This window comes from Motacilla alba, chromosome 3 (assembly GCF_015832195.1).
Source record: "Motacilla alba alba isolate MOTALB_02 chromosome 3, Motacilla_alba_V1.0_pri, whole genome shotgun sequence".
NCBI classification, from domain to species: domain Eukaryota; kingdom Metazoa; phylum Chordata; class Aves; order Passeriformes; family Motacillidae; genus Motacilla; species Motacilla alba.
This window is the reverse complement of record NC_052018.1, coordinates 26,947,559-26,975,014: the sequence shown is the minus strand read 5'-3', so window position 1 is coordinate 26,975,014 and position 27,456 is coordinate 26,947,559. Positions and strand designations below refer to the sequence as shown.

General features: G+C 35.7%; 1 protein-coding gene across 4 annotated transcripts in view; it reads left to right on the top strand.

The window, feature by feature from the left end:
* Positions 1 to 27,456, top strand: part of EYS (eyes shut homolog) — a 789,226-nt gene that overhangs the window by 564,624 nt on the left and 197,146 nt on the right. For all 4 annotated transcript variants that reach the window (XM_038131819.1, XM_038131820.1, XM_038131818.1 and 1 more), the window contains one exon: positions 6,813 to 6,925. In XM_038131819.1, the coding sequence (XP_037987747.1) occupies positions 6,813 to 6,925 (113 nt within the window). The remainder of the gene's footprint in view (positions 1 to 6,812; positions 6,926 to 27,456) is intronic.

The window sequence follows — 27,456 nt, the reverse complement described above, 5'->3', positions numbered from 1 at the left end:
AGAATTGCAATTACAAATGGAGTAAGTGAAAGATGAATTATGGTTATAAGCATAAACACTGAAATTGTTTACAAAAGGGGCAGACATTGCTAGCCACAAAACTAAGGAATATCCTTCCTCACATCAGAGTTTTGATATCCCTTCTGAATTGCATCATTGCACTTGTTACGGTGCAAGCCAAGAGCAAGTGTTGTTTGGTTTTATGTATTGTTCAGGTTCACAATGGAACATTCTGTATTCCCCCAGCTGTTTTGGTTCTGCCCTAGTTCTCCCTTCCCTCTCAGAGATGTGTCAATCCCCCTGTCTCCTCCCCTGTTATTGCCCATTTTTGATAAGTCACTCCCTTAATCCCTCCCTGGCTCCCTGTCCATAACTCGGCAGCCTCTCCCTTTCTTCTGGAACCTTCTGTACTTGCCATCGAGCGATTGGATGGGGAGCCGGGGTCTCCCCACCCGGCTGACCACAGTGGTCCATTCCCGCGTCAGTTCCCCCTGTTTGACACCCCCCTGCTTCCCGATTGGCTCTTGTGCTGGCTCCATCCCAGTTCTGCCCCCCCCTCTAAAAACCCATGCACCCTTTGTCTCGATGCTTCGCCCAGTTGGATCCTCTGGAGTTAATAAAACCTGGATTGTGCCCCGGATGGAGTCGCTCTCTTTATTCTGTTGCCGCCGCTGCCGATTGCAATTCCAGCCAGGCGCCCTCCAGATACCGCCACATTTCTGGAGAGTGCCCCCCAGTGCTGGCTGTGTCAGAGGTTGCTGCCACCAATCCTGCTCCTCCAGCTAGGAGCAGAAGGACACAGCGCAGCAAGCAAGTTTAAAAGATAAGGATCCTGGCCAAGGATGAACTTTCATAAAAATGGAAAGGGAATTTCTCAGTACTCTTGAATCTTTTAGACTTACTGATTTTAATTAATCCTTCGTGGTTTAAGGAACTAATCTGAGCCAGAACGTCAGGATCATGGAAAATTTACAGTGAAGTTCCTATGCCCAAGATTTAGACTCCCAGTCAAACTAGATGAAGAAATGATGCAAGAGGAATGTGAATGTCAGTTGTGTGGTGAGCTGGTTGCTCCCGAATCTGGTACCAGGCAGATGACCAGTCTGGTTTCCACTGTGAAGCAGTGCAGGAGATGGTTTGCCAATTCAGACCCAATGAGAGAGGCTAGCCTCAGTTGTCTGCTCTACAACATATGAGACTGGAAGAACTATTGACTTGCTGGTTTCCCATAGCAGAACTGTCAGGGTTGCTACTTTTATAACCCCTGATTTCAGTGGCTAGAACAAATGAGACATGAAGAGCAGAAATGTAAACTTCTACGACATTAAGCAGTTTAGGGATTTATTTTCTCTGCTTCTTCTGCCTATATTATTATGCTTTACCATTCTTGTTTCAATAAATTCTAGTGATAGGATTTGATATCCATCGCAGATACACTAAAAGCAGATTTGGGGTAATAATGGTAAATTCTTTAAAAAATTCAGTAGAGGTAGATGAAAAAAATCTGGATTTCACTTACTTGAGCTTCTTTTTTGTTGTCCTAGTATAACTTCATTAAAATTATTTTGGGATGCTTGGCTCAGAATCACAATATCAGTGTTAAATCATCTATTATATTTAAATATGAATTGAACAAAACTTCGGTGTTATGTATAGGTTTATATACTATATCATTTCATAATCAGTACGAGTCAGGATGGAGAAGATTTCAGTTCCTTTGCATTTCACCCAATTTATGATATGATAGCATGTAGGCAATTTTACCAGTGCATATTCCCATTTTGCCTTCCCATTTCTACACTAGTACCAGATCAGAAGCCAAAGCAATATTCCTTCTCCCATATTTTAAGTGTTTTCTTTTATTACTTTTGTTTGAGAGCTAATACTACTTTTCATTTTCCTACACATTTTGAAATGTCATTAAACACTTTGGCTTATACTCCATTATCTAACAATAAAAATGCTTGTGATTTAAAATTTGAACTGAGTATGGAAAGTGTTATTAAAAGTAAATATTAGAAATTGAAGTAACGAACAGTATAGATATATCAAAGACACACACTCCCCTGCCATCATCTACTTCAGCAGGACTTCTCAAAGGGAGGTACATGTTTCTCTCATTAGCAGCTATGCAAATTAACCAGACAAGCCTTGTCCATTTTGCTGGAATTACCAGAATAAAAATGAATAAGGTTCAATTTTTTATTAATTGATTTTTAAAAATTCAAATCAGCAATAAACATTTTTCAGCAAGGTGATGTCTGAGTCACTAATGTTGTTTTTTAATAAAGTCTTAAAAACTTCTGGGCTTGAAGAAAGTACACATCCCATGCATAGCATGTTGCCTTGAATGCAGGCAAGTTTCAGTGTTACGGAAGTGAAATATAAAGGCAGAAAATGTCCTATTGGAATAAGCCCGTTCTGATTGTCTTGCTGCCAATTTGATAGTCTGTGTATTTCTATTTTGTGATGTATATAATTCAGTATCTTAGAGAGTAAAACATGTTTTTAAATAACAACTTTAAAGAACAAATTCCAAATTCTTTAGAGGGAAGCATTACCACCACAACCCCTGGAACTTAGATGTGGAAGATTTTTTTTTTTTTTTTTTTTGGTTTAGTTTGGTTCATTTTTTTTAATTTTTTTTTTTTTCATAATTTTCTTTAGTGGGCTTGATATTGAAATTCAGTAGCAGTAGGCTTCAAGCAAGTTTCAACTGAGATGGTTAGCCAAATTTTTATGGGCAATTTAAAGAGAATATAGAGGTGAGATTATGGCTTGCTTAATTTCAGAGTTCATTATGACTGTTTCATATTATTCTAATCACTAGCAGAAAAGAAAACTGGAGTTAAAAAGTTGTTATGTAAGTTGAGGTGCTTTTTGGGTTACTAATTTCCAAATGGTTCACCATGATTTTAGTAAATACAAGTTAAAATTCTATTCGACTATTTCAAATTGTGCAGCTGAGTTATTTAAGTTTGAAATGTTTCATTTAAAAAGTTTTGAAGTCTATTGAAGAGAGCTCTATTAATCAGACTCCAAAATCAGACATATTTCAGGAATCACAAAGATGTGAAAGACTACTAAATAGTGTATTACACTGTAATATCTATAGTGAGAATATTTAAGATGCGTAACATTTATCTTGACTGGAGACAAATGAGGAAAGATTGTGCTATGCTTTGTTTTCTTTTCAGTTAGTCATACTTTTCAAATAAATGCTCAGATCATAAGCCAAAAATTCATTATATTATTTATGAATCTGTAGTGAATTGACAGCATGTAAGTTCATTTCATTAGGAACTCATTCTAAGTTAATTCTATCTAGCAGCAGCTTAATTTGAGATAGTCAGTAAAGGGATGTTAATAAATTATTTGGCATATATGTGTGAACTTTTCCTACGAGGTAAGTATCAGTACTCATTTTTGTCAAGTATAAAGGGCGTTTAAAGAGCATGGTTACTATATGTCAAACATATCTGAATAGATTGTGAATAGCGAATTTTATTAAACTAAATTTCTGGTGTTGCTCTGGCCCTGACATTTTCAGGCAATTTAAGTGTTACAGTTTGTCAGCATATTAATGTATTTTTGTAAATGGAAGGGAACTCACCTACATGTGAAGTCTACATTTTAATATTCTGCTAAACACAAAAGGTTTCTGTTCTCAAAAGTAGAAGAATAAAAGCCACTTATTTTTGATTATATATATCAATAGCTCCTATTCCTATATATCTCTTAATATATTGATTTTTTTTGTAGAGATAGCATAACAGAACAAATGCGAGTAATTGTTTGACCAAAGTGTTTATAATATAGTTATAGTTAAAAACAAAGAAGTTATAATTTTAAGATTGATTTACAGGAGTGCATTACCTGCAAAATATGCACATATATCAATGTAAGAGAAATTATTAGGCAGCCAGCCAGTTGTGAGGGGAAGGTTGTTAAAATATTCACACAATAGAGTGTTTGGGGAATTATGCTGCTAAATGTTGATTTCCAAACTAATTTGCTCTTCAGTGTGCAAAATGGACCATAGGTTGACATAGTGAATTTTCCCTATAGCAGCATCTTGTATGAACTTAACTTGGCACAGTGGCAGTCATAAAATTGTATTGTATCTGCCCTTTGCATTTATTGATTTCTTTTGTTTTCTATTTTGTTTGTTCATTTTTACAATCCCAAGAAAGAGGACTTTTGTTGAAACACGTGCATGGTATGACTGAGACAATCATATGAGGCTCAGAAAGAAAAAAAGGAGCACAGCTTTAACAAGCTGATTTATGCAGCCAATATTAAAACACTGTTCAGTTGTTCATTTTAGGGGGGCAATGCTTCAGGTCCCATGTAGTTTCCAGCTCAGAATCCTGTAACCATTTCTATCTGTGTTCATAATAAATTTATAACAGATCCTTCATCCTGTTAAATTGAAAATTATTTTATTTACTATTTATCAAAGGCTGGGGAAAAAATAACAAGCATGTCTTACAAAAAATAAAACATTAAGCTTAGTAGGGCAAGGCATCTTCGAAGATTACCTAGTATATTTTACTATAATGATGGCAGCAAAAGCAGGATGCTGACTGTATGTTCAACTTGGCAGTCCATCACACTTATTTCCATGCCAGAGTGGCTGGAAAAGGAGGAAGAGAAAAAGTGTTCTGTTGTTTGTAATTCATATGAACAACCTCTGCCAGCCCTTGTGGAATATCATATAGTATTGTTTTCTTAATGTACAAAGTTAACTTGGAGGAGAGTGTTCATATCCAGTTCCTGAATAAGGTTTTTGTTTCTTTTTAAGTTCCAGGAAGCTTCATTGTAATCCTCTGTGTTTATTCCACAGAGAAACCATCTTCCCTTTTCCACATTTGAATAGTGTTGACTTTAAATGCCACCTTATAGATGGTTACATAACTTTCCACATTTTTGCAGTGTAATATATCTTTTAAAAGTTTTAACTTCCTGTAAGCTTTTGCTGTTAAGGAAATAAACTATTAGTGGACTCTTTGAGCCTTCCCATAGGTTGGAAGGCCAGTTCATTCTGTTTATAGTGTATGGCATGGCATGCTGTGATATGTTCCAGAGTGGTTGAGCAGTGCAGAGAAAAGCAATTCTCCTTGCTTCAACTGTATTGTACTTGTGCAGCCTATCTATCTGCAGGGAGGGAGACAGCTCTTCTTCCCTTTAATATGATTGATTTTTAACCCCATTTACACTTGTACCATCCACAACATGCTATGGCAGAGTTTCACTATTTAATTTTAAGTTCCATGAAAAGCAAACACCTTACTTTACTTTCATCTTCTCACTAATTTATGTTGTTTCATGTCCTTTTGATTCTGTAAAATATTCTGTATTTTTGAAAATTCTTTATTCATCTGCACACTTCTCTGTTCTGTCTCTCATTGACAGTGAGTTTTCCTGACTGAAGATCCCTGGTCTGTACAGTTATTCTGTTCAGAAACTCTCATATGTATAATCATCCTTACATGCCTTATAATTTTGCATATTGTAACACTTTTGCACATTGTGAAATCCTGTTCTCAGGATTTTGTTTTTGCTATCCTGAGTAGTTCAGAAAACATTGAACCACTCAAATATGTTGAAGACCACACACCCTAATGCAGTCTTGCAGAGAGAATTTTTAGGGACACTCCATATTGAGAAATCTCACCATTTACTCACAATTTTTCCACTTCTGTTTTAACCATTCTTCTAATTTATTGAAGGCCTTCCTTGTTATCCCAGGGAATTTCAGAATCCTTTTAACACAGAAACTTGTTAAAGTCCTTTGGAAATCAAAGACTATGTGCCAAGGCATCCTTTTTCTCATAGTCAGTGTTCCTCCTGTGAGTTACAATTTCTCTTTCCAGAAACCCTCTCAAGTATTCCCCCGTACATTACATTCATTTACATATATGTTAATTCTGTTCTTCAGTGTAATTCATAATGACTGTCTTGAATGGAATTGGGTTTTACTGGTCTGTAGTTTGAGGTATGTCCTTGCATGCCCTAGTCTTGTCCCCATTTTCAAAATCATACAAAGCAAAAACTCAAGTCCACCCTCCCCTTCCCCCAAAAATCCATGTCTACCATTCCCATGGTTTGGATGCCATTTTAAGTGATGACCACAGTAATTTCCCATAAGAATCCCAGGCAAACACTGCTTGATCTTTCTCCTTCTTTGCCACTGTTCACTTTTTAGGTTTTTTAAAAAATATTTTCTAGAAGTAATTCAATTTGAGACTGATCTCTGATGTAACCAAACTAAAAAGGGGTTCAGTCATAGGAACCTCCCAGAATTACTCTTCATTAAATTTTGATTTAGTGAGTCATTTACATTTCCTGCTAGACCTTTGTCTCTTTGAACATTCCCTTTACACTTAGCTGGTCTATTATCCCTAAAGCTTTTCTGGCAGGCTTAATGCTCCTGTTGGGCTTTAAAAAACATTTAATGCTTTCCATTATGCTTTCAGCAAATTGTTCCTCAAGATATTTTTTTTTTCTTTCTGCAACTATCTAAACCTGACTTCATTGTTAAAAATGGGTCCTTGGCAGTGCATAACAACTTACTGTTCTCTGTGTTTTCAGTGCCCCTGCAGTGCTTCCCCTTTTTAGTAGGTCCTTAGGCATCTTTGAAACATGATTAAGGGTACTAGAAATCTTTTAAGCAGGGAAGTAATACATTTACAAATTTCAAATCTTCCCTGTTTACCATTCCTCATGACCTGTATTCCTCCATAGAAAAATTAATACCTTGATCACAATGTCAACAAGCAAAAGAACTGTGTGCATTTTTTACTTTGTAGGTTTCTGGACCTGTCTACAATTTCACTGGCTGTATAAAAGTAGTAAAAATCAATAACGTCGGACCTTTCAACTTCTCTAATGCTGTGGGAAGAAGTAATGTTGACAATTGCAGGTAAACTGCCCTCTATGCCTTTCCAAATCCTAAGGAATTGTTTGTGCTGATTTTACTTCCTTCCTTACACAGGGTGACCATTTTAGATAATTTCGACAATGACTACAGAAAAAAAAAAAAAGACAAAAGTCCCTAGAGAGACAGATATATTGCTTTCTTTTATGCTTTTAAAGTCTTTTCTTAATGGAAGATTTTATTTTTTTCAGAGTAGTTCAATTAAACTTGACAGCTTATTTGGAGTGAGTTGTCACAACCTGAATGCTGAAACAGTGTACTAAGAAAGATGATCTGCAGGAAAATACAGGACTGGGAAGTGGGGAGATGTGCTGGTTGTGTCTTACTCATGACTTTGGGACTTCCATTAATCTTGCTACAAATATGGATGAGCTGGTGCCACATTTACTCTACAAGAGATTTTGAAAAGTGCTGGAACGCATTGTTTCTGAATACATTTAAAAACCTCAATTGATTTCAGTTTTGCGTGTTCACATTGCTGTTGGTCATGCATTGATTGAAATAAAAGCCATACAGGGGCAGTGGTGTACATTAGGATTCTATTCTGGAATATGATAAGTTTGAACATGGCAAAGTGGAAAGCAAAGGAAAACAGAGGTGAATTGCATTTGTAGATAATAAGTCTTTCAGGAGAGAGAATATCATTTCAGTCATAGGATGTACATGTCCTAGATTCCTGGAGGACATTATATATGGCTTTTAACATATGACTTTTTTCCCTAGAATTTACAGAATAGGTCAATTAATGTTCATGTTCTTGCTTAAACACTATCCTCAAAAGCTGATGGTAACCCGCTGGATCATTAATTAAAGATCCATGAGATCTGAACCCGGCACTCACCTCCACCACTAACCCCTTAATGGGCACACATCCCACTCTAAGTTACAAAAGTACAACAGTAAACCTACTGTCTAATGAATTATCTGCCCCAAGTCCTAGGCATCTAAGATTTTGCAGTAAAACTTACTCTGAACACAAAATTTAATTTGTTACCCCTGCAGAGACTTGCCACCATTTTTATTTAGAACAGCAGCTCAGTGTCATCTCCATGTCCAAACTCGATGAAGAAATAAATCTTCATACCCTTCAAGTTCCCCAAAGCATTTTGTTTGGAATATATTCTCTAAGTGCATTTAGCAAATGGTTGCGGCTCTAAATCCTGCACAAGAAAGAAAACTCTGGCCTCTGTTGTGATAAACCCCAAATAACAAAGAAACAATGTCTCCTCTCTTGTCTTTCTGTACAGTGTTTCATCAGAAATTTTCCTAGTCAGAACTGTGGTGTCCTTCCAAGTGAGGGCATGTACTCTTGTGTGTGAAAATATGCCTCTGTGCAAAACAGAAATTCATAAGGTTGAAAGCAAGTGAGGAAGTTATTTCATGTCTTTCATTCAGGTATTAACTTTCAAGAATCATGGTGAAAAATATCATTAACCACCTCTGCTGTCTCCTCTGGTTACTAGATTAGGAATTTTTTCTTTATTTAATATATGCATTAGGGCTTTGGTGTCCTAAATCATAGGCAAGAGGCAGTTCTGATTTTTAAACTACTAGGTAAAAACAGGATAACTTAAAAATCAGGACTGTTACTGTCTTTTTTACTTTCTTTTATTCTCCTTAATAATACTTTCATTGATGCAAGTGCTTACACCCTTGAGCTTTTTGATACTATTCTTTTTTACAGTTTTTCCTACTGAACACTTTATATAACCATTCTACTAAGTATCAATAGCCTTCAACTAGCAAAAAAAACTAATGAGAACAGCTTTGTCCAGTCTGTGTATATAACATAGAGAGGGATACAGACCTGAAAGAGGAGGTTTGTAAAAAAAATAGCTTTGTTCCTTTTAAATTTTTATTATTATAGAATGCTGTGTTATCTGTTATAATATAATCTATAGAACTATGTACCAAGATTTATTGAATACTGTATTGATTCTGATACTCCCCTTCAAAGTTAATTAGCATACAAACAGGGCTTATTTTGTATAATACAGACATTAAAGATTGCTTTATTTGAATCAAAACACAGAGATTACAGTCTAGGACTGTTTCTTGCAAATACTTGTTGTGCATATGTTACTGATTAGGTGAGTAAAATGACATGACTTTGTGTAGATGAACTGTGGATATAATCTTGTACATAAAGGGTTGTTGAAAGAACGATGGGCCTTCTCAATGCTCTGTGCTAAGCAACATGTTCCTTTTACCTTCTTGCTTCTTCAGAATGCTGGAAATGAGTCCAACAGTGTCCAGCCCCATGCAGTCCACACAGACCTGGCATCATCCTGGTCCAAATCACAGTTTTTCCTGTCTGGGAAAAGCTGAATTTCAACAATGGAAGTTGTTGTACTTAGTCTGCTGAAATTCAGAATAATTTCAACAGATAATTGAAATTATTCTGGATTTCCTTGGTGGGGAGGGAATGCTATAGAAATGGACTGCTTGGAAGCCTGGCAGACATTGTCCTTACTCACTCCTGCCCGTGAATCACAAATTTCATAGCTGCTCACACCTTGCAGCTAACGTCATGGTTTGCTTTTCACTTTAGATATAACCCACACTTATCTTGACATCATCAGCCTTCAAATGTAGTCTGCTTCCCTAAAAGCACCTATGAAGCTCAGCTGTCATTCCCCTTTTGCAAGACAGGCTTCTGGGGAAGATGGATTTGTTTTGAGAAGCAAGGAGAAAGTGTCTGAAGAAAGTTGTTTAAATAGGGCAATAATGGATTATATACTTTGCAAATACGAGTTGCAGTGACTACTAAAAAGCATGGTGTAATTTGTATTTTATTTTTGTAATTTTCATGGTTCTGTAGATGCAGTATTGCTACAGTTGGAGCTGCCTAATAGTAGCAGAGAACTCTACAGTGTGGCAGAAAAAGCAATCCAATTTCTTCTGCAAGAACATCCATGTACTTGTCACTCAGTGGAACTGCTTCTGTTCTTACTGTGGTAGTTTTTCTTTAATTGACCTTCTACTTATCATCACCTATTTGTAGATTTATAATACTTTTGAATGCCCTGCTTTTGCATATTTAGCATGCTCTAGTGGCATTCAATTATCCTGCTGGGTTTTGTCCTTGTTGGTGCCCCAGCTGCATTGATTACTTCATTATTGTGGTCATGCTGACACTTCCTAAAATGTATGGGTTTGTGAGTAAATTTTAAGCTTATGATTTTTTCATAGGATTGAAATTTACTCAAATGTGTTCTGCCGCCTTTGTAATTGGATCTATTTGTATTTTAAAATACCAAAAGGATGATCTAATATGTGCAAGGAATATAGAGACCTTTCAAAAACATATTTTAGAGATAGTTCATTTACCTTCTCAAAACTATTGAAATCACTACATCAGGACAAGACAGTACCATTCATAGGATATTATATATTGCATGTCTCTTATCTCAGAGATTTACATTACTGTCTAAAAAAAGTTCAGAATTAAGAAATGCAAAAAATTGCACCATAACATTAGTTTCATTGGCATACATATCTATCTACAGTCTAAAGTGCTGTATTCATGGCAAGAATGTTATTTGTTCTTTTAAAATTCATATCTTTTAATGTGAATGTCATATACCAAAAGAGAGAGAGAATTATTTTAACTTGATAGAACTAAATTGGAAATGGGGGCATCATAGAAATTACCTTTCATGTCATTTTGGAAAAAGGCGTGAAATTCTGCTTAAATTCAAGAAGATTATTGATACAGGCAGCACCAGGCAATTGGATATGATTAAAGACCAAATACTTGCAATAATCCTTATCATTCTGAAAAATGCAAGATTTCTGTGCATGTTCAGAAGCACTGAGATTTCAGATGTGTGACTTTAACTCAGTTCATCCAGTCCAGATCCTTCTGCTATTTATGTGCATCATTGTTTAAGCATTGTGTTTATAAGTACACTAATACATGAAACCACAAGGACAGAGAGCAGGTAGGTGAGATGTTCTGCACTGAGGGCTCATCAGAATTTCCTGCTATTCAATGTAACCAAGGTGAAACAGGAAATGGCAAAATAATGATATAGGCAGGAGGAGTTTGACTCTGAGAGCAGACTGGCAGCCATAAAGTATGCTGAGCTATGCAGCTTGGGTTTTCAAGAGAGGTTATAATGGAATCGTATCAATTAGTAAAGGTAATCCCCCAATAGGTGGTTTTCCAGGATTGTGCTGTACTATATAGTTACGTAAATCTTGTCAAAGTTTATGTTATGATTCTCTTTAAATTATACCTGTCTCAAAGTTATGAATATAGGTAATCTTGAAAGAGATTATATAATGACCAATAGTAGTACTGGAAGGGTAGTTGAAAATAAAGGATCTCTGATAACATTTTTTAAGAAATGAAATCTCTATTTTTTTTCTTCTTCTTAAGGAAGATACTTGTGGTGTGTTAATGCAATATAAAGCTTCTTCAAGTGTTTCAGAAAATGTTACTGGAATAGATTTGCAGGATAAATGACTATCACTTCCAGACAGAGTTCAGATGACAGATATAAATGAAGCTTTGAGTCCCAGTATTAAAAGCTGGTGTTTACTGCAGTTCATTTCTGTTTTAGTGTCTGGGAACTATGACTGCTATATATTGCTGTAAGTGTTTACTGTAATAGTTTACTGCATGTACTAAATTCAAAGGTTCCAAACACACACACAGAAAATATGTACATATATACATATATACCTGTACCTATCCAAGCCCTGTTTTTTCATGAAAAGAAAAATAAATGTATCTATGAAACAGAAAAATACTATTAACTGTTTTCCTAAGAGAAGTTATACTGATGGATGCAAATGTACAGTAGTGAATTGGACTCTCAGAGTGGAGCTAATAAGCTAAGTTCTTCATTACTGCCCATTGGACAGAACTGTGGTAGATTTTAAAAAATATTTTGCTTTCTTATTCATTTATCTTAATATGTGTTCTCAGACTGAAGCTGAGCTATATTTCAGCAAAAAGTCTGATTGTTATTTGCATTTTGGAAAGAGGCTCTTAAAAGTGTATTACCCAAGGTCCATTCCATCAAGAGGACTTGAGGATGGGTTTCCTAATATATGGCAATTTTCTCAGGAGCTATGCAATACACTTTGGAGAGCTCTACATGTTTTCAGTAAGCCCTCAGTTCCACTTTCGCCTCACTCATGCACTTTCCAACAAGATCCAAATCCCTTTCCTCATGTGTGACTACTCCCTTTTCTGTTCTGTAGTTTTCTGTGATATTTTACAGAAATCCCCACAGACCACAACACCTTTGTGAAGTCAGTCTCCTGTGCAATTTCTCAGCATTTTTTCCACTGTGGAACTTCCTGGTTTTCAGTATATTATAAAACATCACAACTCGGAGCATCTGACACCAGGCATCTGAAGGTGTTTGGCTTCTGTCTTCGGAATGAACTGCATACTTTAAATAGGGGAAAGTTCATCTGCTGGAAGTTATTTTTCAGTCAGTTGTGAAAGTCCTACTGTTACCATTCCACTTTCCAAGGAAAGTGGTTATGCTGATGCATGCTGTGTGTTAGAGCACATCCTAAGAGTCCATAGAAGACTCAGGTCAGCTTGAAGAGTTTCTTCGTATGAATCCACCTGAACTGAAAAATTTAATGTCAATCAAACATGCAAGCTAGCTCAAAATCAAAAGAGAAATCATAGAGTTTCAAGCTTAAGCTCTTCTGTCCACTTACATCTTAGTTTATTAATAAATGCAAGATCCTATAAAAAGCATTGAGCTTCTGTTATATGTGAGAGACTACCAGTTAAATTCTTACATCCCAACATCTCACTCCTTACATTACCTGTGTTTTTATCTTCTCCTCAAGAGTTTAAAGTTACGTGCTTAATTCTGAAACACACAAAAAAGAAAGACAAAGAAGAATATATAGTGACCATCAACATTATAGAAGAAAATTATTAAATGAAGAACACTGACACTACTTACCTCAAGAGGTTTTATGCATTTTTTCTGGTTAACATGATTAATATGGAGATTGAACTAAATGTTTCTGAAATACAGAACTGAAGTTAAAGTTTCAGAAATATCATTCATTTGAATTCACCACATGCATGATGCATGATATTGCTTTAATAACATTTCTGCACAATCCTAACAAGGAGAGTGATAACAAGAATTTGATGTTCTTTATGCATTTATTTTGTTATGTGTTCCCTCTCTCATCTATTGCTTTTGCTCGCTAATAACTTTTCCCTGTGTTTGCCTCTAACTCCTTTTCCAGGGCCTGGGTTGCTTTCATATGCTTTCATCCCTTTACTTGATTTGCCCTTCTTGATTTCCTTCATGTTTTGCATTTGCTTGCAATATTTTCTATTCCTTTGTGAGTTTCCTGCTCTGTACAATTTCCTATCTGCTCTCTGTGCATACATGAATTCTATTCTTCTGTTACCTTTTCTTCTTCTTCTGGCATTCCTGTTTAGATAATGACTGTACAGTGACAGACTTCGGTGTTAAAAAAAAAAAAAAAAAAAGGAAGAAAGAAAGAAGTGACATATGTAATCTTTCCTACTGTTATAAATACTCAAAATCACTCTAAAATGTTACAGAAGCCCTTTATCTCAATCTTTTGAAGTATTCTATGAAAATTGTTTCTGATAGATATTAGATAAATCTGTGTGTCAAATATATGCAGGTGAGAGAATGTGTGTTTGCAAACATTACATTTCTCTGCTTGTTTCTGGAAAAGATTGTCAGTCACCAGCATACCACAAAACTATTCTTAATCTTTTTTTATGAAAACTCTCTATTTTTAGATTATTAATAGTACTTGCCGATGTTTATCTTGACCTTAATTATCCCTCTGTAGATTTATGCATATGCATTATACTAAGAGAAAATTGTTTCTTAATTCTATCAACAGAATTCGGTGGCAGTTACTGTCCATTAGTGTGTGTCTGTAATGAACACTTATATGAGACTGTGATTTCTGCTGAAATTGCCAGGTACTTGCATGGAAACAAGACAAGTATCAAAGGATACCATGCATTTTTTCCTTTCACTTTTATCGAGGATGAACTTGCAAGTATATATGTCAATGTATGCATACAATACCTAAGACAGTGTGTTACTGAAAATAAGTAATATCTCAGTTAAATATTTTGGAAAACACTCTGACACAGCTGTGAAAAAGGAAATATTTTTTGTTAACAAGACTCACAGCTGCTTTTTAATGAAATTGTCTTTCTGCTACTGCTCATGTGTAATTCATTATTTTATAAGGTATCGATGTAATGTGCTAAAATAAAGGCTCCATTGATGGAGTGCCTTTGCACTCCAGTCACACCTTTGGATCTTCTTTTGTTCATTTATATAATATTTAATGTCTCCAGTTACTGGTGATTCTTACTCTAGACTACTAAATTTATTAATGGAATTTATAAAGCTTCTTTCACCTCAAATGCTAAACCATTCCATATAAACTGATCCCTTCATGCATCACAAAATCACACATTCACAGAAGCACAGGATGGGTGAGGATGGGAGGGACCGCAGTGGGTGAGTTTTAGAAGTGTAGAATTTGTTCATAGTGTAGAATTTGTTCACAGTACTTCATCCAGCTCAGGGGTGCCCAACACAAGAACGACATGGACCCATTTCAGCAAATCCAGAGGAGGCCACTATATTGACCGGAGGGCTGGAGCACCTGTCCTATGAAAACAGGTTAGAGAGTTGGGAGTGTTCAGCCCAGAGAAGGAAGGGCTCTGGGAAGACCTTATTGGATCCTCCAGTACCTGAAGGGTACTTCCAAGAAGGCTGGGGAAGGACTTCTTATTAGGGTATGTAGTGATTAGAGGGGCTGGCTTTAAACTGAAGATTTAGATTAGGTGTTAGGAAAAAATTCTTTTCTGTGAGTGGTGAGGCAGTAGAACAGGTTGCCCAGAGAAGCCGTTCCATCTCTGGAAGTTTTCAAGGCCAGGTTTAATCAGACTTTGTGCTGCCTGGTCTAGTGGGAGGGCCTGGCCAATGACAGTGGAGAGCTGGCACTAACTGGTCCTTAACATCCCCTCCAACCCAAATTCTTCTATGACTCTAATTCTAACTATTTTAGGAAAGAAAAATATGAGTTTAAGACTTCTGTTACAGCAAGAATCTTTGTCTGCTATGGCCTATTTACATTGAGTAGTAGATTCAAAGCCCCACAAAGTGTGCTTGGTGTATAAAGCTTCTGCATCCGTCCAAAGCACATTCCCAAATCATGAAAGTGAGAGAGATTGCCTGTCAGATGTCTGTTCACTGGGTCATCACAAGTTCTTACGTAGGAGGTAAGAGAGTTAAGGATGTGACAGAGCTCAGTGGACCAGCATGGAGAAATTCTGGGAGGCATTACAGTCCAAAGGATAGCACAATGGATGAATTCTCCATACCTCCATACCTCTGGAGCTTCCTCACTGTCAGGACTGATCAGAATTAGAAGGCTGCTAAGATAGTTTAAAAGCCTTATGGCAGTCTTTCAGCCTTTCTTACCTGCGGATTATGTGGTTATTTAATGGCTGGAGAGGTGCAGGATTTCAGCTGTCTATTTTTAGCTTCAGTGAAGGAGAATGTTTTTACATCAAGGATCATAGTTCCAGAAATGCTACAAATTGCTACAACATTTGGGTTGTTCTAGGTTATCAACAGTGTTCATTTCCTTTTGCCAAATTGTTTTGAATATCTATCCTTCCCTGGAAATTCTGTCATCCAAAAAAGCACTATGCTTGAACATTATTAGCTTTTGAAGTATAAAAGCATAGAAAAGCACAAGAAAATATATTTTAAAGATTTATGATCTTTAGATATATTTTATATATTTTTTCATTAATTAATGTAACTTTTTCATTTTAGATTTCAGCACAGCTTCCCCCTAAAACAAAATAATATCATTAATGTGAAAATAGAAGGTATTTCCAAGAATTAAAACAAAAAGGTTGAGAACATACCAACTTTCCCATAAAACCTGTGCAGATTCACAGAAGTTAAATATAAAGCCATTTTTCAAAGTTCTTAAAATTTTGCTACATATGTTTTTCACAGTATTAATAATATCATGCGTCATAGCCATAGAAATACTCTTTGAAAACTTTACCTAATTCTTAAGGAAAGTTATCTTAGTGACACAAGACATCATTTGGTAGGGTTCAGTAGCTTTCTGAAATAATTACTTGGGCCAGACAGGTATATGAATAATAACATCCTTTTCTTCTACTTTCTTAGAATAGAAAAAATGAACTCAGTTTTGTTCTGTCCATTTAAAATATGGTTTTGAAGATCGGTGCATGTATAGTTTGACAAAATTTTGCTTTAAGAATATTTCCCTGTATATCTAGTCTTGCATCTATTATAAGCAGTGGTTAAGAAAAGCTAAGTATATAAAATGATGAATTGTCTAAAAACAATCAAATGGAAAAAGAAATTATCTTGCATGCTTTCTCTATTGAATTACAGTCACACTTAACTTTAGTGCTAGCATTTGCTGTCATTCCAATTACAGAAACCTGGAAATGGAGAAGTGTTTTGTTATATACTCAGAAATAATTAAACTTTGGAGCAGGTTTCCATGACTTCCGAGTTATGTGCAGAAAGTGCTTCATAATGGAGCTGCAGTTGCTCCTGGTATTGTACCAGGCTGCATTGTGAAGAGAGGCATATTAGAGAGAATCGGTGAGAATGAAATTCACACTCAAAGAAATAATTTGCCTACTGCAAACTTGAATTGGTATAATACTTTCTTTTTGACTTTTAAATTTTGTACAGAAGTAATAAGAAATCTTCAGAGTTACTTTCAACTGCTAACATCCAGAATGACAAGAGAAAAGTTTGGAAGTTCAGTTTTATTCTGTCTGGCAGCATTCTGCTGGTATCCATTCTATATCCTTCGCTGTGTTGGTGAATAGATCATGGACTCTGTAACTTAGAAAGTATTTGTGGGTTTGGAAAAATCTCATTTAACAAAGCTAAAAGTGAAACACTCATCATCATATAACTTGGTGTGAATTTAGAGAAAACAAAATCCATCACAAGTAATATTCCTCTATTTTTTATATTTTCCATAATTAAAAAGACTGTTTGAACTTCTCTTTGGCAGAGTATTTTTTATAAAATAGTTTGTTTCAAGTCAAAAACTCATCAGGAATCAAAAATTTTACAACAGTTTTTTTAAAGATGTCCCTTATGTTCTCAAAATCAAAATGAAAGCTATGTCCTGAAGAGTTACTTTTAGTTAATTAGACAAGCAACTCAATGTAAGCTTCTGGAGCAAAATGATAAATGTGATTTCTGTGTGTGTGAGCAAGAAAGGAGGAAAACAATTTCCTTTCTGTGTACACTATTGATTGTGATATTGGTTGTACTGTATTTCATTGTGTCCTGATGTGCAATGCAGCAGAACCTAAAAACCATAAAATATGAAAGATATAATTCAAAAACCCTCATAGAAATCGGTGATATTTTTTATAAAAAGGGATGCAGAAAGATAGTTTAATAATACAGTGTCTCGAGTTTTTTGCTGAAATGTGACTGTGTGGATTATGGTGTATACAAAGGTAGCACCCTTCTTTAATAAAGAGAAGCACAGGATGCAGAGTAGGTTTCTTTAGCTCTGCAGGGACCAGCACGTTAGAAACAATGGCTGAAATTTGTAACTGAAGGTCTGAATTGATAATAACCCCCCAAAATAGCTGTGGTATAAATGATGATAATTGGTGCAAACTACCAATTGAAGTGGTGGCTTCTTCCTGTTGCTTTGTTAAGATTATACTTCATGTCCTTCTAGAAAGGGTTCTCCAAGCAGCCATACCTTAGTACAGTTGTAAATGCAGGAAGTGCTAAGACCTGAGAAGAACAGAAGAAATTGAACTCTAATACAACCTGCATTAAAAAAAAAATAAGACTGATTATGTGCAGAAAGGAATTAAAGAATAAATAGGCAGTAAAGAATAAATGCAAAACACATGATGAGACATGGCTGCATCTCTTATGTGTGTTGCTGAGTCATAAATTGTCTTACATTCTTATTATCAAGAAATCTCTGCATCTTAGATGCGCTCACTCCAAGGTTTTATAACATAAAATATTAAATAAACTGAAGTAATATGCAATTATTTCTTTACAAACATAATTATTTCTAATTGCAATAAATCCTTACCTAAGTGATTTGGTGAATCAGGTAGTATATATATTGGCTGATTAATAAATGAAGTTGTTATTACCTACAGTGAATAAACAGGCTTCTCTGGAGAGATGCTAAGCAAAATTTTATTTTCTGTGCAGGACAGGGATTGTTTGTTTAAGGTTGTAATATTAAGTAATGCAAGACTAGAAAGATATATCATCCTTCAAAGGACCTTGGTTGTAAAGTTAAGAAAACATTCTTATCTCCACAACCACTGGATTGCAGCAGAAAAACAAATATATTAACCAGTAAAAGAAACATGAATTTCCCTCCAAAACTCATATAAATATTTTACAATTGCCTAATTTCTCAAGACCTAAATTGATTATAAATAGTTTATATGTTTTTTTCTCAATCTGTAACCTGCAGGACTGTTTAATCATATCCTGTCTGACTCTTGCTCTGCAGCACTGTAGATAAACAGTGCATCAGTGCCCCCTGCAGCCTTAAAACACTAGGAGAACAGTTAAAAAACCCCCAACACTATTGATCGTGGTTGAAATAACTATTCAGAAAAAGAACAGCTTTAAATCCTGTTGTATCCTTTCCTTTTTTCTCCTTCCTTCTTTAAAAGTGAAATTGCAGCTCTTGGCTAAAGAAAAGATTCTTCAGAAATGTAGCCTAAAACTCAGGACAGACCTTGATATATTTGTGAGAATGAAAAGTCCCTTTTTTTTACGTTCAAATACACTGGCATATGAAAAGTAGAAATCAGAAGCATAAGAAATGGGAATATATGTATAAACTTTTAAATGAAGAGTTATAAAAAGAAAGAAATTCTGACTCTCAGAACACCAAGTTCTTTAATGTGTAAAATGTTCAGAGAACAGAGAAATGCTGCTTCATCTGTGCTAAACTGCAGGTGTTTTTACATTTTCATGTATATTTTTTAAAATTTGCTCAAAATTATGTGTATAATATAAAGAGAAATTTGGGATTTGTTTCCTCTCATTCAGTTCCTACCCACATACTGCTAAAGTCTTTGGCAAATTTCTAGACACAGTATTAGGTATAAAGATTTCTTTTGAAACTCTGAAATTTCAATAAAGCAATGGTTGGCAATAGCAGAAATCTAAGGTAATTTATCTGTGTATGGAGAGAAGGAAGGTTTTCAGCTCATAAAACAATGCGTTGTTAAAATTGCCAACAGTGCCAAAAAGAAAACATGAACACAAATAAAATTAATTTTAAGAAAACACCTGTCTCTATGCAGTGCACAAATTTTTTGAGATATTTGTGCTTCTTACCAGTTTTCTGAAGCCAGATTTCTTCATTTTCCCTCTGTGTACCCCTGCTAAAATTAAGAGGTAGATAGGAGATGATGCTGCACTGCTAGAACCCATACAAAGTCCTACTTGACAAAAAAAAAGTGACTTGGCATTCCTTTACTGCCAAAAAAAATCCTATTTAAATAGCAAGATAAAATGTGAAATTTTTACATCTGTAAGGATGAAGGCTGGAGGCCAAATTACATTACTCAATTGAAAATGCATTAATTTCTTAGAACTAACTGACTAACATAGTTCACTGATGTTATAAAATTGAGTAAGTATGGAATGGAAATGATAGGAAATGATTAAATCTCTTCTGAGCACTATAAACACAAGTGTGACATCAGTAACTGGCTTCCAGCATTTATCAATTATAAAATCCATTTCATAAACCAGAAGATATAAAGTATTTTTGACTGAATTAAAGTATATGAAAGAAATTTGGCAGCATTCAGAAGTCTTAAGAGATGAGATAGTTCTGGTTGCAAGTGAGATTAGTTTTATTTACCATAAATAACTTTTTCCCCTCAGAGTAACTTTCTAATATAAACAGACTAAGGTAAATTCTCTAATTTGGGAATATAGCCTTGCAACCTTTGACAGATTTTTATCATGTTGGATTAATTGAATAAATTACTATTTTTACATTAAAATGTATATTTGTACCTCCTAAGACCTTCTAAGCCCTTTGCAAATGACAAAGCACAATCTACTTGCCTTGGTACATTTTATTTTCATAATTTAATTGTATAGCTTAGATATTTTAAGTCTTGATTACTGAATGAGTTGTCTAAATTTTTCACAAGGAAAGCAAATATTATTTTTTTTAATGAAGAAAGTAAGCAAAACATACATCTTACATCTTTTAACTGCCTGACTGCATTCATAAGGTTGTTTTGTTGATACAATGATGAGCATTTGGCTGATGTTATTAAATCTGATCTGCTTTGATACAATGACCCTCTTAAATGACTAATATCAGTGCTTTAAATGTAGCTGCCCTTCATGGCTTAAAGTTACTCAAGAAAGAATGGCTGAAAAATATAGCTCAGTTTGAAGGTAAAAATGAAAAGTATTCTCTGCCATTGAGAATAATCTCCCAGATTTTCCTCAGGTTTCTTTTTTTATTCTTGTTTTGAGACTTGTTTTGTAGTTGGAAAGAACAATTATTTTTACAAGTGGTGTTGCCTGTTGCCAAGTCAGAGCTGGGTACCCAACTCATCAATGACATAGTAGTTGGGTTCAGGTAGTCTTTAAGATAAACAAAAGCTGTTAGGATCAATGGATGCAAAATATCTAAAATTTCCAATGTTACTCTGGAACAACATGACCACCTGATAATTTCAGTATAACACAGTTTTAGTTCATTATGTTTTCTACCTCACTGTGATCTTGCCCTCTCACAACCTTTGGGTTTATAAGAAGATGGGAAGATGTGAGTAATCCATTTATAACATTTTTCTGTCAAATAATCTACATCCATGAAAGTCAACTCCTTAACTATTCCTTAATTATTCATAATCTTAATCAAAAGTGAATAGTTTAATGCAAGACAGTGGCATGTTCTTCTGCTGCACTTCTTCTTATTTCCTGTGCAATTTTGAATATTTCTCACGTGTTGGAAGGAAAGACAGAAATCTGCTGAAAAGGCATCTGGAGTTTCCTTATTTCTTGTTTGTGGACTGTTATTTTTTCTTCCAGTTCTTCACACTAAAAATAAAACTTCTCAGTCTTGATAATGTTTCCTGTTACTATCTCTCCATGTTTTAAGATTTTCCTAGGTTAGAGTCACATTCTGTTACATTCAGTCCCTCGTTGCAAACTTAAGCCGCTTAAAATGTTAGAAAGATTACTTTAGATTGTAAAAAGGTAAGCTAAGCTCCATTCTCTGCTGTAGAAGCATATGATTTATGGGAAATGCTTTTAGGAAGTGTTTTCCATGGGATGTTTTTCAGCTATATAATCAAAACACCAATTTTAAGTGTGACATGGTGAGCAGAAGTAGGAATTTTTCCTCACTCATCACAGTTGTTTTATTTAGCACCATTCTCTAGTCGATGGAGAAAGCTGGTTACTTTTCTTAGAATGTGATGAGCTGGAGATACTTCTCTGCATATAGATTGTCTACGGGGAGACCATGGTGGTCATCTCAGTCAAGTTTCAAATCTCTTAGGCAGATAATGTTTGACAAAGTGAATTCTGTCACAGAGTTTTATTTGCAGATGAAATTTCTTCAAATCTTTTGGAGGAAAGAAACTATATTGGGTAGCATTTTGATGCCTTGGAGAATTAGGAATCTAAAAGAGATTGAACATAAGGTCATAAGTATCAAACTTCTTAATTACTTTGTTATTGATAGTTCTCCTTGCTGCTCTCAACAGTGTAATTAGAGTATTTGTTCACTCTCAAGTAAATTCAGAGTGTTTGTAACAAAAACACATTTGGGGCAAAATTCAAATAGTTTTCCAATTGCATGAAAGATAAATATTACTTATACCAGCATTTAACAGTCTTCCTTTAGGACAACCGCACTAGTAAGAACATAACATTGTTTAGTGTACCCTTACAGTCATTCCAAGAAGGGAAAGTCATCTACCAGCAATGTATCTTACACTGGGACATGCTAAAATATGATATTGCTGTAGGGGAAAAAAAAATTAAATTGTAAACAATAGCAGCCAGCAGATAAAAGTACACATATATGAATATCCAAAATTGAACTTTTTAATTCTTAAACAGAAACCTGCTACTTCAATCAATATGAGTGGTTGTACACTTTGTCAACACCTGGACCAAACAATAGTAGCAGACTCTGAAGCCTGCAGTTAATAAAGTGACATGAGATAAAAGCATCATTTAGGAGGCTGATCTCACAATGTATTTCTGCGCAGAGACTATTGGTGGTCAGAGGCCGTCTGGGGCAATCCTGAAATGGTAGAGTTTTCAATTCCCCGTGATGTAAGGTAGGAGATCAACTAAATCTCTACCTTGAACTCACAGAGGATGGACTTTAGGTCCATCTTCAGTACTCTATTTCAGAAAGTCCCTTAGAAAACAGTATTTAATAACAAAGTAGTCCTCTTTGATAACAAAGAGGAGGTTAACCTCATGTGCCAAGAGATGAGCCAGTGGGGAAGAAGGGTGGCCTGGCTGAACAGGGAGCTTTTGCAGGAACTTAGGACAAAAAGACCGTTTAAGACCTTTGGAAGAAAGGGCAGGCAACTCACAGAGAGTACAAGGATATCATTAGGTCATGTAGAGAGAAAATTAGAGAGGCAAAAGCTCCACTAGAATTCAATCTGGCCACTGCTGTGAAAGGTAATAAAAAGCATTTTCATAAATACATTAGTAGCAAAAGGAAAAAAAGTCTCCATTTCCTTGGAGGGTAACATTGTCACCTAGAAAAAGTCTGAGGTACTTAACTCCTTCTTTACCTCAGTCTTTAACAGAAAGACCAGTTATCCTCAGGGCAACCAGCTGCCTGAGCTGGTAGGGGCAGAATAGACACCCTGTAATCCAGAAGGAAGTAATTAGTGACCTGCTGAGCCACTTAGACACTCTGAAGTATGATGGGCCAGATGGAATTCACCCAAGGGCACTGAGACAGGTGACGGAAGAGCTCACCAGCCACTCTCATTATTTGTCATCAGTTTTGGCTAAAAGTTGAGGTCCCAGATGACTTAAGGCTGGCCAGGAAAGAAGATAAACCTCCTGGCTGGAAGAAAGGTCCTGGAAGTGGGGGAGGGTACTAAAAATAAGAGAGGTGCCTGGAGATGAATACCAGGGGATGCACAGGGACCATGGCTGGCAACAGTCAAGACCAATTACTACAGACAGCAGCTCAGTGTGAATCAACATGACTTTCCACTCAAGCTTCCCAGACCACCAGCAACCTCCCTGCTAGAAGTGAAAGTGGAAACCCAGTGAACATAACAGGGCATGAGGGAACTGAGGGCACGTGGGAGTGCATGAGATAAACAACTAGGGTAATAGCTCTAGTCTCATCAGTTCTTAAGTAAACCCCAATACCCAGTTTAACTATGGGCTGTTGTTTACTCTCTCATCTGTCATGCACTTTATTGATTATAAAATCATTTCTTCCTCCCAGAAAAAAAAAAAAATTACATGAAGTCATTTATTTTAGTTCCTTATTTTGTAAAGTACCTTGTAAAATTCTGTTTAGGATGTTTCAAGTACTATGTTTTTCTATTCCCTCATTTAATATTACAGAGTTTTTTTGACCTGTCATATTTACAACAGTCTTTCTTATGCACTCAATGAGAATGCAGTAATATTTTAATTAAATGCCAAATTACTGATGAATAAATTATGTTCGTGTTTATGCATGTCAGCCATTCTCCAGCATTAAGATATAATTAGAAATTAAATCTGGAAGAAAGACTAGATGATACATAACAGTACTCTGCATTTTTAACTCTTTCTGTACTAATAATTTCTACATGTCATTCTCATCTTGCTTTCAGGACAGCTTTTAAGGTAATTTCTATAGTGTGTGATACAGAATACTTTTTAAAATTCCTATTTCTCTCCAGTAACACAGTCCTTGAATAGAAAAATGCTTTCTATCCAGGAATCCTAATTAATATTTATAAAATGTCATGGTTTAACCTCAGCTGGCAACTAACCCCCACTCAGCCACTTGCTCAGCCCTCCCAGGTGAGATGGGGGAGAGTATCAAAAGGTATGAGTAGGAAAACTTGTGAGTGGAGATAAAGACAGTTCAACAGGTAAAGCTAAGCCATGGACAAGCAAAGCAAAACCAGGCATTCAATCACCACTTCCCACAGGCAGGTGGAGGCTCAGCCATCTCCAGGAAAGCCCTGCTCCATCACTTGCAACATTGACTTGGGAAGACAAATGCCATCAAACCAAATGTTCCTTCTTCTTCACCCAGCTTTACATGCTGATTGAGACACAGCTGATTGTGATGGGGTGTCCCTTTGGGCAGTCAGGAGCAGGCTGTGTGCCGGTTCAACTTCCCGTACACTCCCAGCCTGCTCACTGGTCCAGTGGGGTGAGGAGCAGGAAAGGCCATGACTGTGTGCAAACACTGTGTGACATCAACTAAAACATCTCTGTATTACCAACACTGTTCTCAGTAGGAATCCAGAACACAGACCCACAGTTGCTACTGTAACTCAGTGAAAACCACAAATTAAGACCTTCCCTATTTCTATTAAGCAGGTGAGAACTATTTTCAGCACATGGGGAAACTAATCCTAAAAGAAATAAGGCAGTTCATCTGTAAAAATAATTTAAAGGCCTAAACTATTCTTATGTGAGACCTCTTAAAGCAAAGTATGTACTCTCAAAACTGCACTTTATCTCTAATGTAATCAGGGTAAATTGAATTTCCTGCCTGCCATTCATTTCTGGCAGAATCTTGATTGTCTTAAGAGTCCTCCTCACACTTGTTAGGATCTGAGAATGCCTCTATTTTACAGATGTGTCTCAGAGAATATCTGCTAAATATTCCCAGAAGAAGTTGAGATGAGACTGTAAAAGACAATCCAGTATTGGCACATCCCTTCTATCTGTTTTTATTCCTCAGATCAGTGATGAGAGCACTCTTCTGGTTTATCAGATTTTTTACTTCAGTTCTGTCCTTAGCTTGGTGGAATTAAAAACACCTTCCAGAAGTGCTGTAAGAAGTCCCCAAAGCAGTATCTTTGTCTGTTCTGTCCTGCATGGAACCAGTATTGACTGAGTTGAATGGATAAAGGAAAAGTGTTCACATATCATTCCCCGTGCCTTGGTCTAGAATATTTACCTGAGTACAGATTTGTATTTTTCCACTGTGTTAATTGTTTTTTAAGAATATCTCTTGAAGCATTTAAAGGTTTTTTCTTGTCAATGCAGGCTACTACCCCTCTGGAGAATATTCACTGTGAGCAAAGACCAGTTTGGCTACTATAGCCCCAAAAATTACAATGCAGAAGTCTTGCCTGAATGAATTATTGCTTAGGAAATCAGCTGCATATTCAGGATCTAGAAGCGCTCCTCCTTTATTCCTCACAGACACATTGTGCAATAATATTGCATTGGTAGATCACGCATTTTGGAGTCTAAATTATTGGTGGAATCAATGAGGTGATGAACTGCTTGAACTTAGATAGAATCTTTGGTAAACAGTAGTGACTCCATTATGGAATTGTGATTTTTGAGATAGTTGTCATAAAATCTCTTTTACAGGAACTCAATTTATCCAGTAGAATTTACTTGGCCATTGAGGACTGGAACAGAATGCTTATATTCTAATTTTCCAGAGCCTTTTCAGAAGGAAAAGTACAGTGTCATATTAAAAAAACAACATTTTTCATCTGCTGAAAGAATCTTCAAAGAGAGAATGCAAGTATTTATTTCCTTTCAAAACCACCAGTTCCACGAAACAAAAGGAGTTGCAGAAATGAACAAAAACATGCATGCTTAGGCCTTCAAGTGCTCTTTTTCTAAGTAGCAGCTAAGATGAAAATGGTAAGAGGTTTTCCAGCTGTGATTATTGACTAAATGTAAAAGCAAAAGCTGAAGTTCACACAGATTTGAGATTTGTTTAAACTTCAGAAAGTGTAAGATTTGCACACTGGTCCACTCAGTGCTCAGTAGTTTGACTTCTTTCCTTTTTTTTTTTTTTGAGTTAATGTTTGCATCATTGCCACATGTAATCTTTTATGCTTAAGTAAAAATCAGTGTGAACAACTGGAAGATTTAATGCTCCCTTATTTCTTCAAGCAAGCCAAGTTAAAACATGACTGGATTTGGTACAGAAATTCAGTTCTTCAGTTTTAGCAAAACCATTGTTTTAACAATTGTCCTAAACTTGGGGACTAAGGGTGTTTTTCTTGTGTCATCTAAGGAACACTCACTTCAATGTCTAGTTTAGAAAGGTTTTTTCTATTAAATTTTCAACATATTGTTGCTGTAGTAACTTATTTATCCATTGCAAAGTTCATGGCATCTATATACTTTGAAGGAAAAAACAGGAATATGTCTCAGTGCATGTATTTCCTTTTCCTCTTTCCACTTTAATCTGTCTGTAACTGACATTTCTTCTCATATGTAGCCCCACTATGTATCCTGGGGTTTAAATTTTTCCTTCATATTTGTAAACAGAGCTTTCATCAATTTCATTGTATCTGTTAATTTCATTCTCACATCCTTGACTGCATTCTATATTGAATATATTTTTTGCATTACTGAGTTTGCACCATTAAATGAGATTCTGTGTGTGCAAAAGCAGTTGCAAATAATGATGTTATTCCAGTTGAGAATTTTTACTGGAAAGCTGCAACTACAGTATCACTGAGTTCTGCTACCAAATGTTGTGGCTTGTAGGAGGAGGAAGCTGGGCTCACAGTCTGACATACACTGAAAATTTAATTTTTTAAGAGATATGCCTGAGAATATATCATCTCTATTCAGAAAACTGACCCCCAGCACTTCCAACTAAAACAAAAATTGTCATGAATGAGGAAATCAGATTCACATGTAAACTGCAGAATATAAACTATCCATATCTGGTAAGCTCTTGAATTGTTTTCCCAATTACTGTGTTGAGTGATGTAAATGGTGTCTCCAGGAGGGTAAGTGCACAGATACACTGCTCTGTGGATTCATTGAAATCAGTGAGATGCCATTTAAAGTACCCTGCTTGACATGATTGTGAACAGTGAAATAAACAGCCTATAAAAGGCTTTATTAATTCCTGCCAAACTACATTCAAGGTACTAGGTATTTATTCTGTTTAAACCAACATTTCCATGAAGTGCAGTTGTTTTCAGTTTCATAAACTTTGAAATTATATTATACCATGCATGGTAATGCTCTTGAAAAATCCTTCTTTCGGCTGCAAATTCTAAAACATTCATTTAAAATAATATTCTGTCACCACCTAAGAAAAATGGCAGATGTACACTGAAGAAAACTGCAAATAAAAGCAGCTGCTTCCCAGCACAAACTACTTTATTGACAAGATAAAAATACAAACTGCCTTATCCCACTCATATCAGATAAGACTAAATCCATTACTCCAGTAATAAAATGTTAAGTGCATAAGTACCA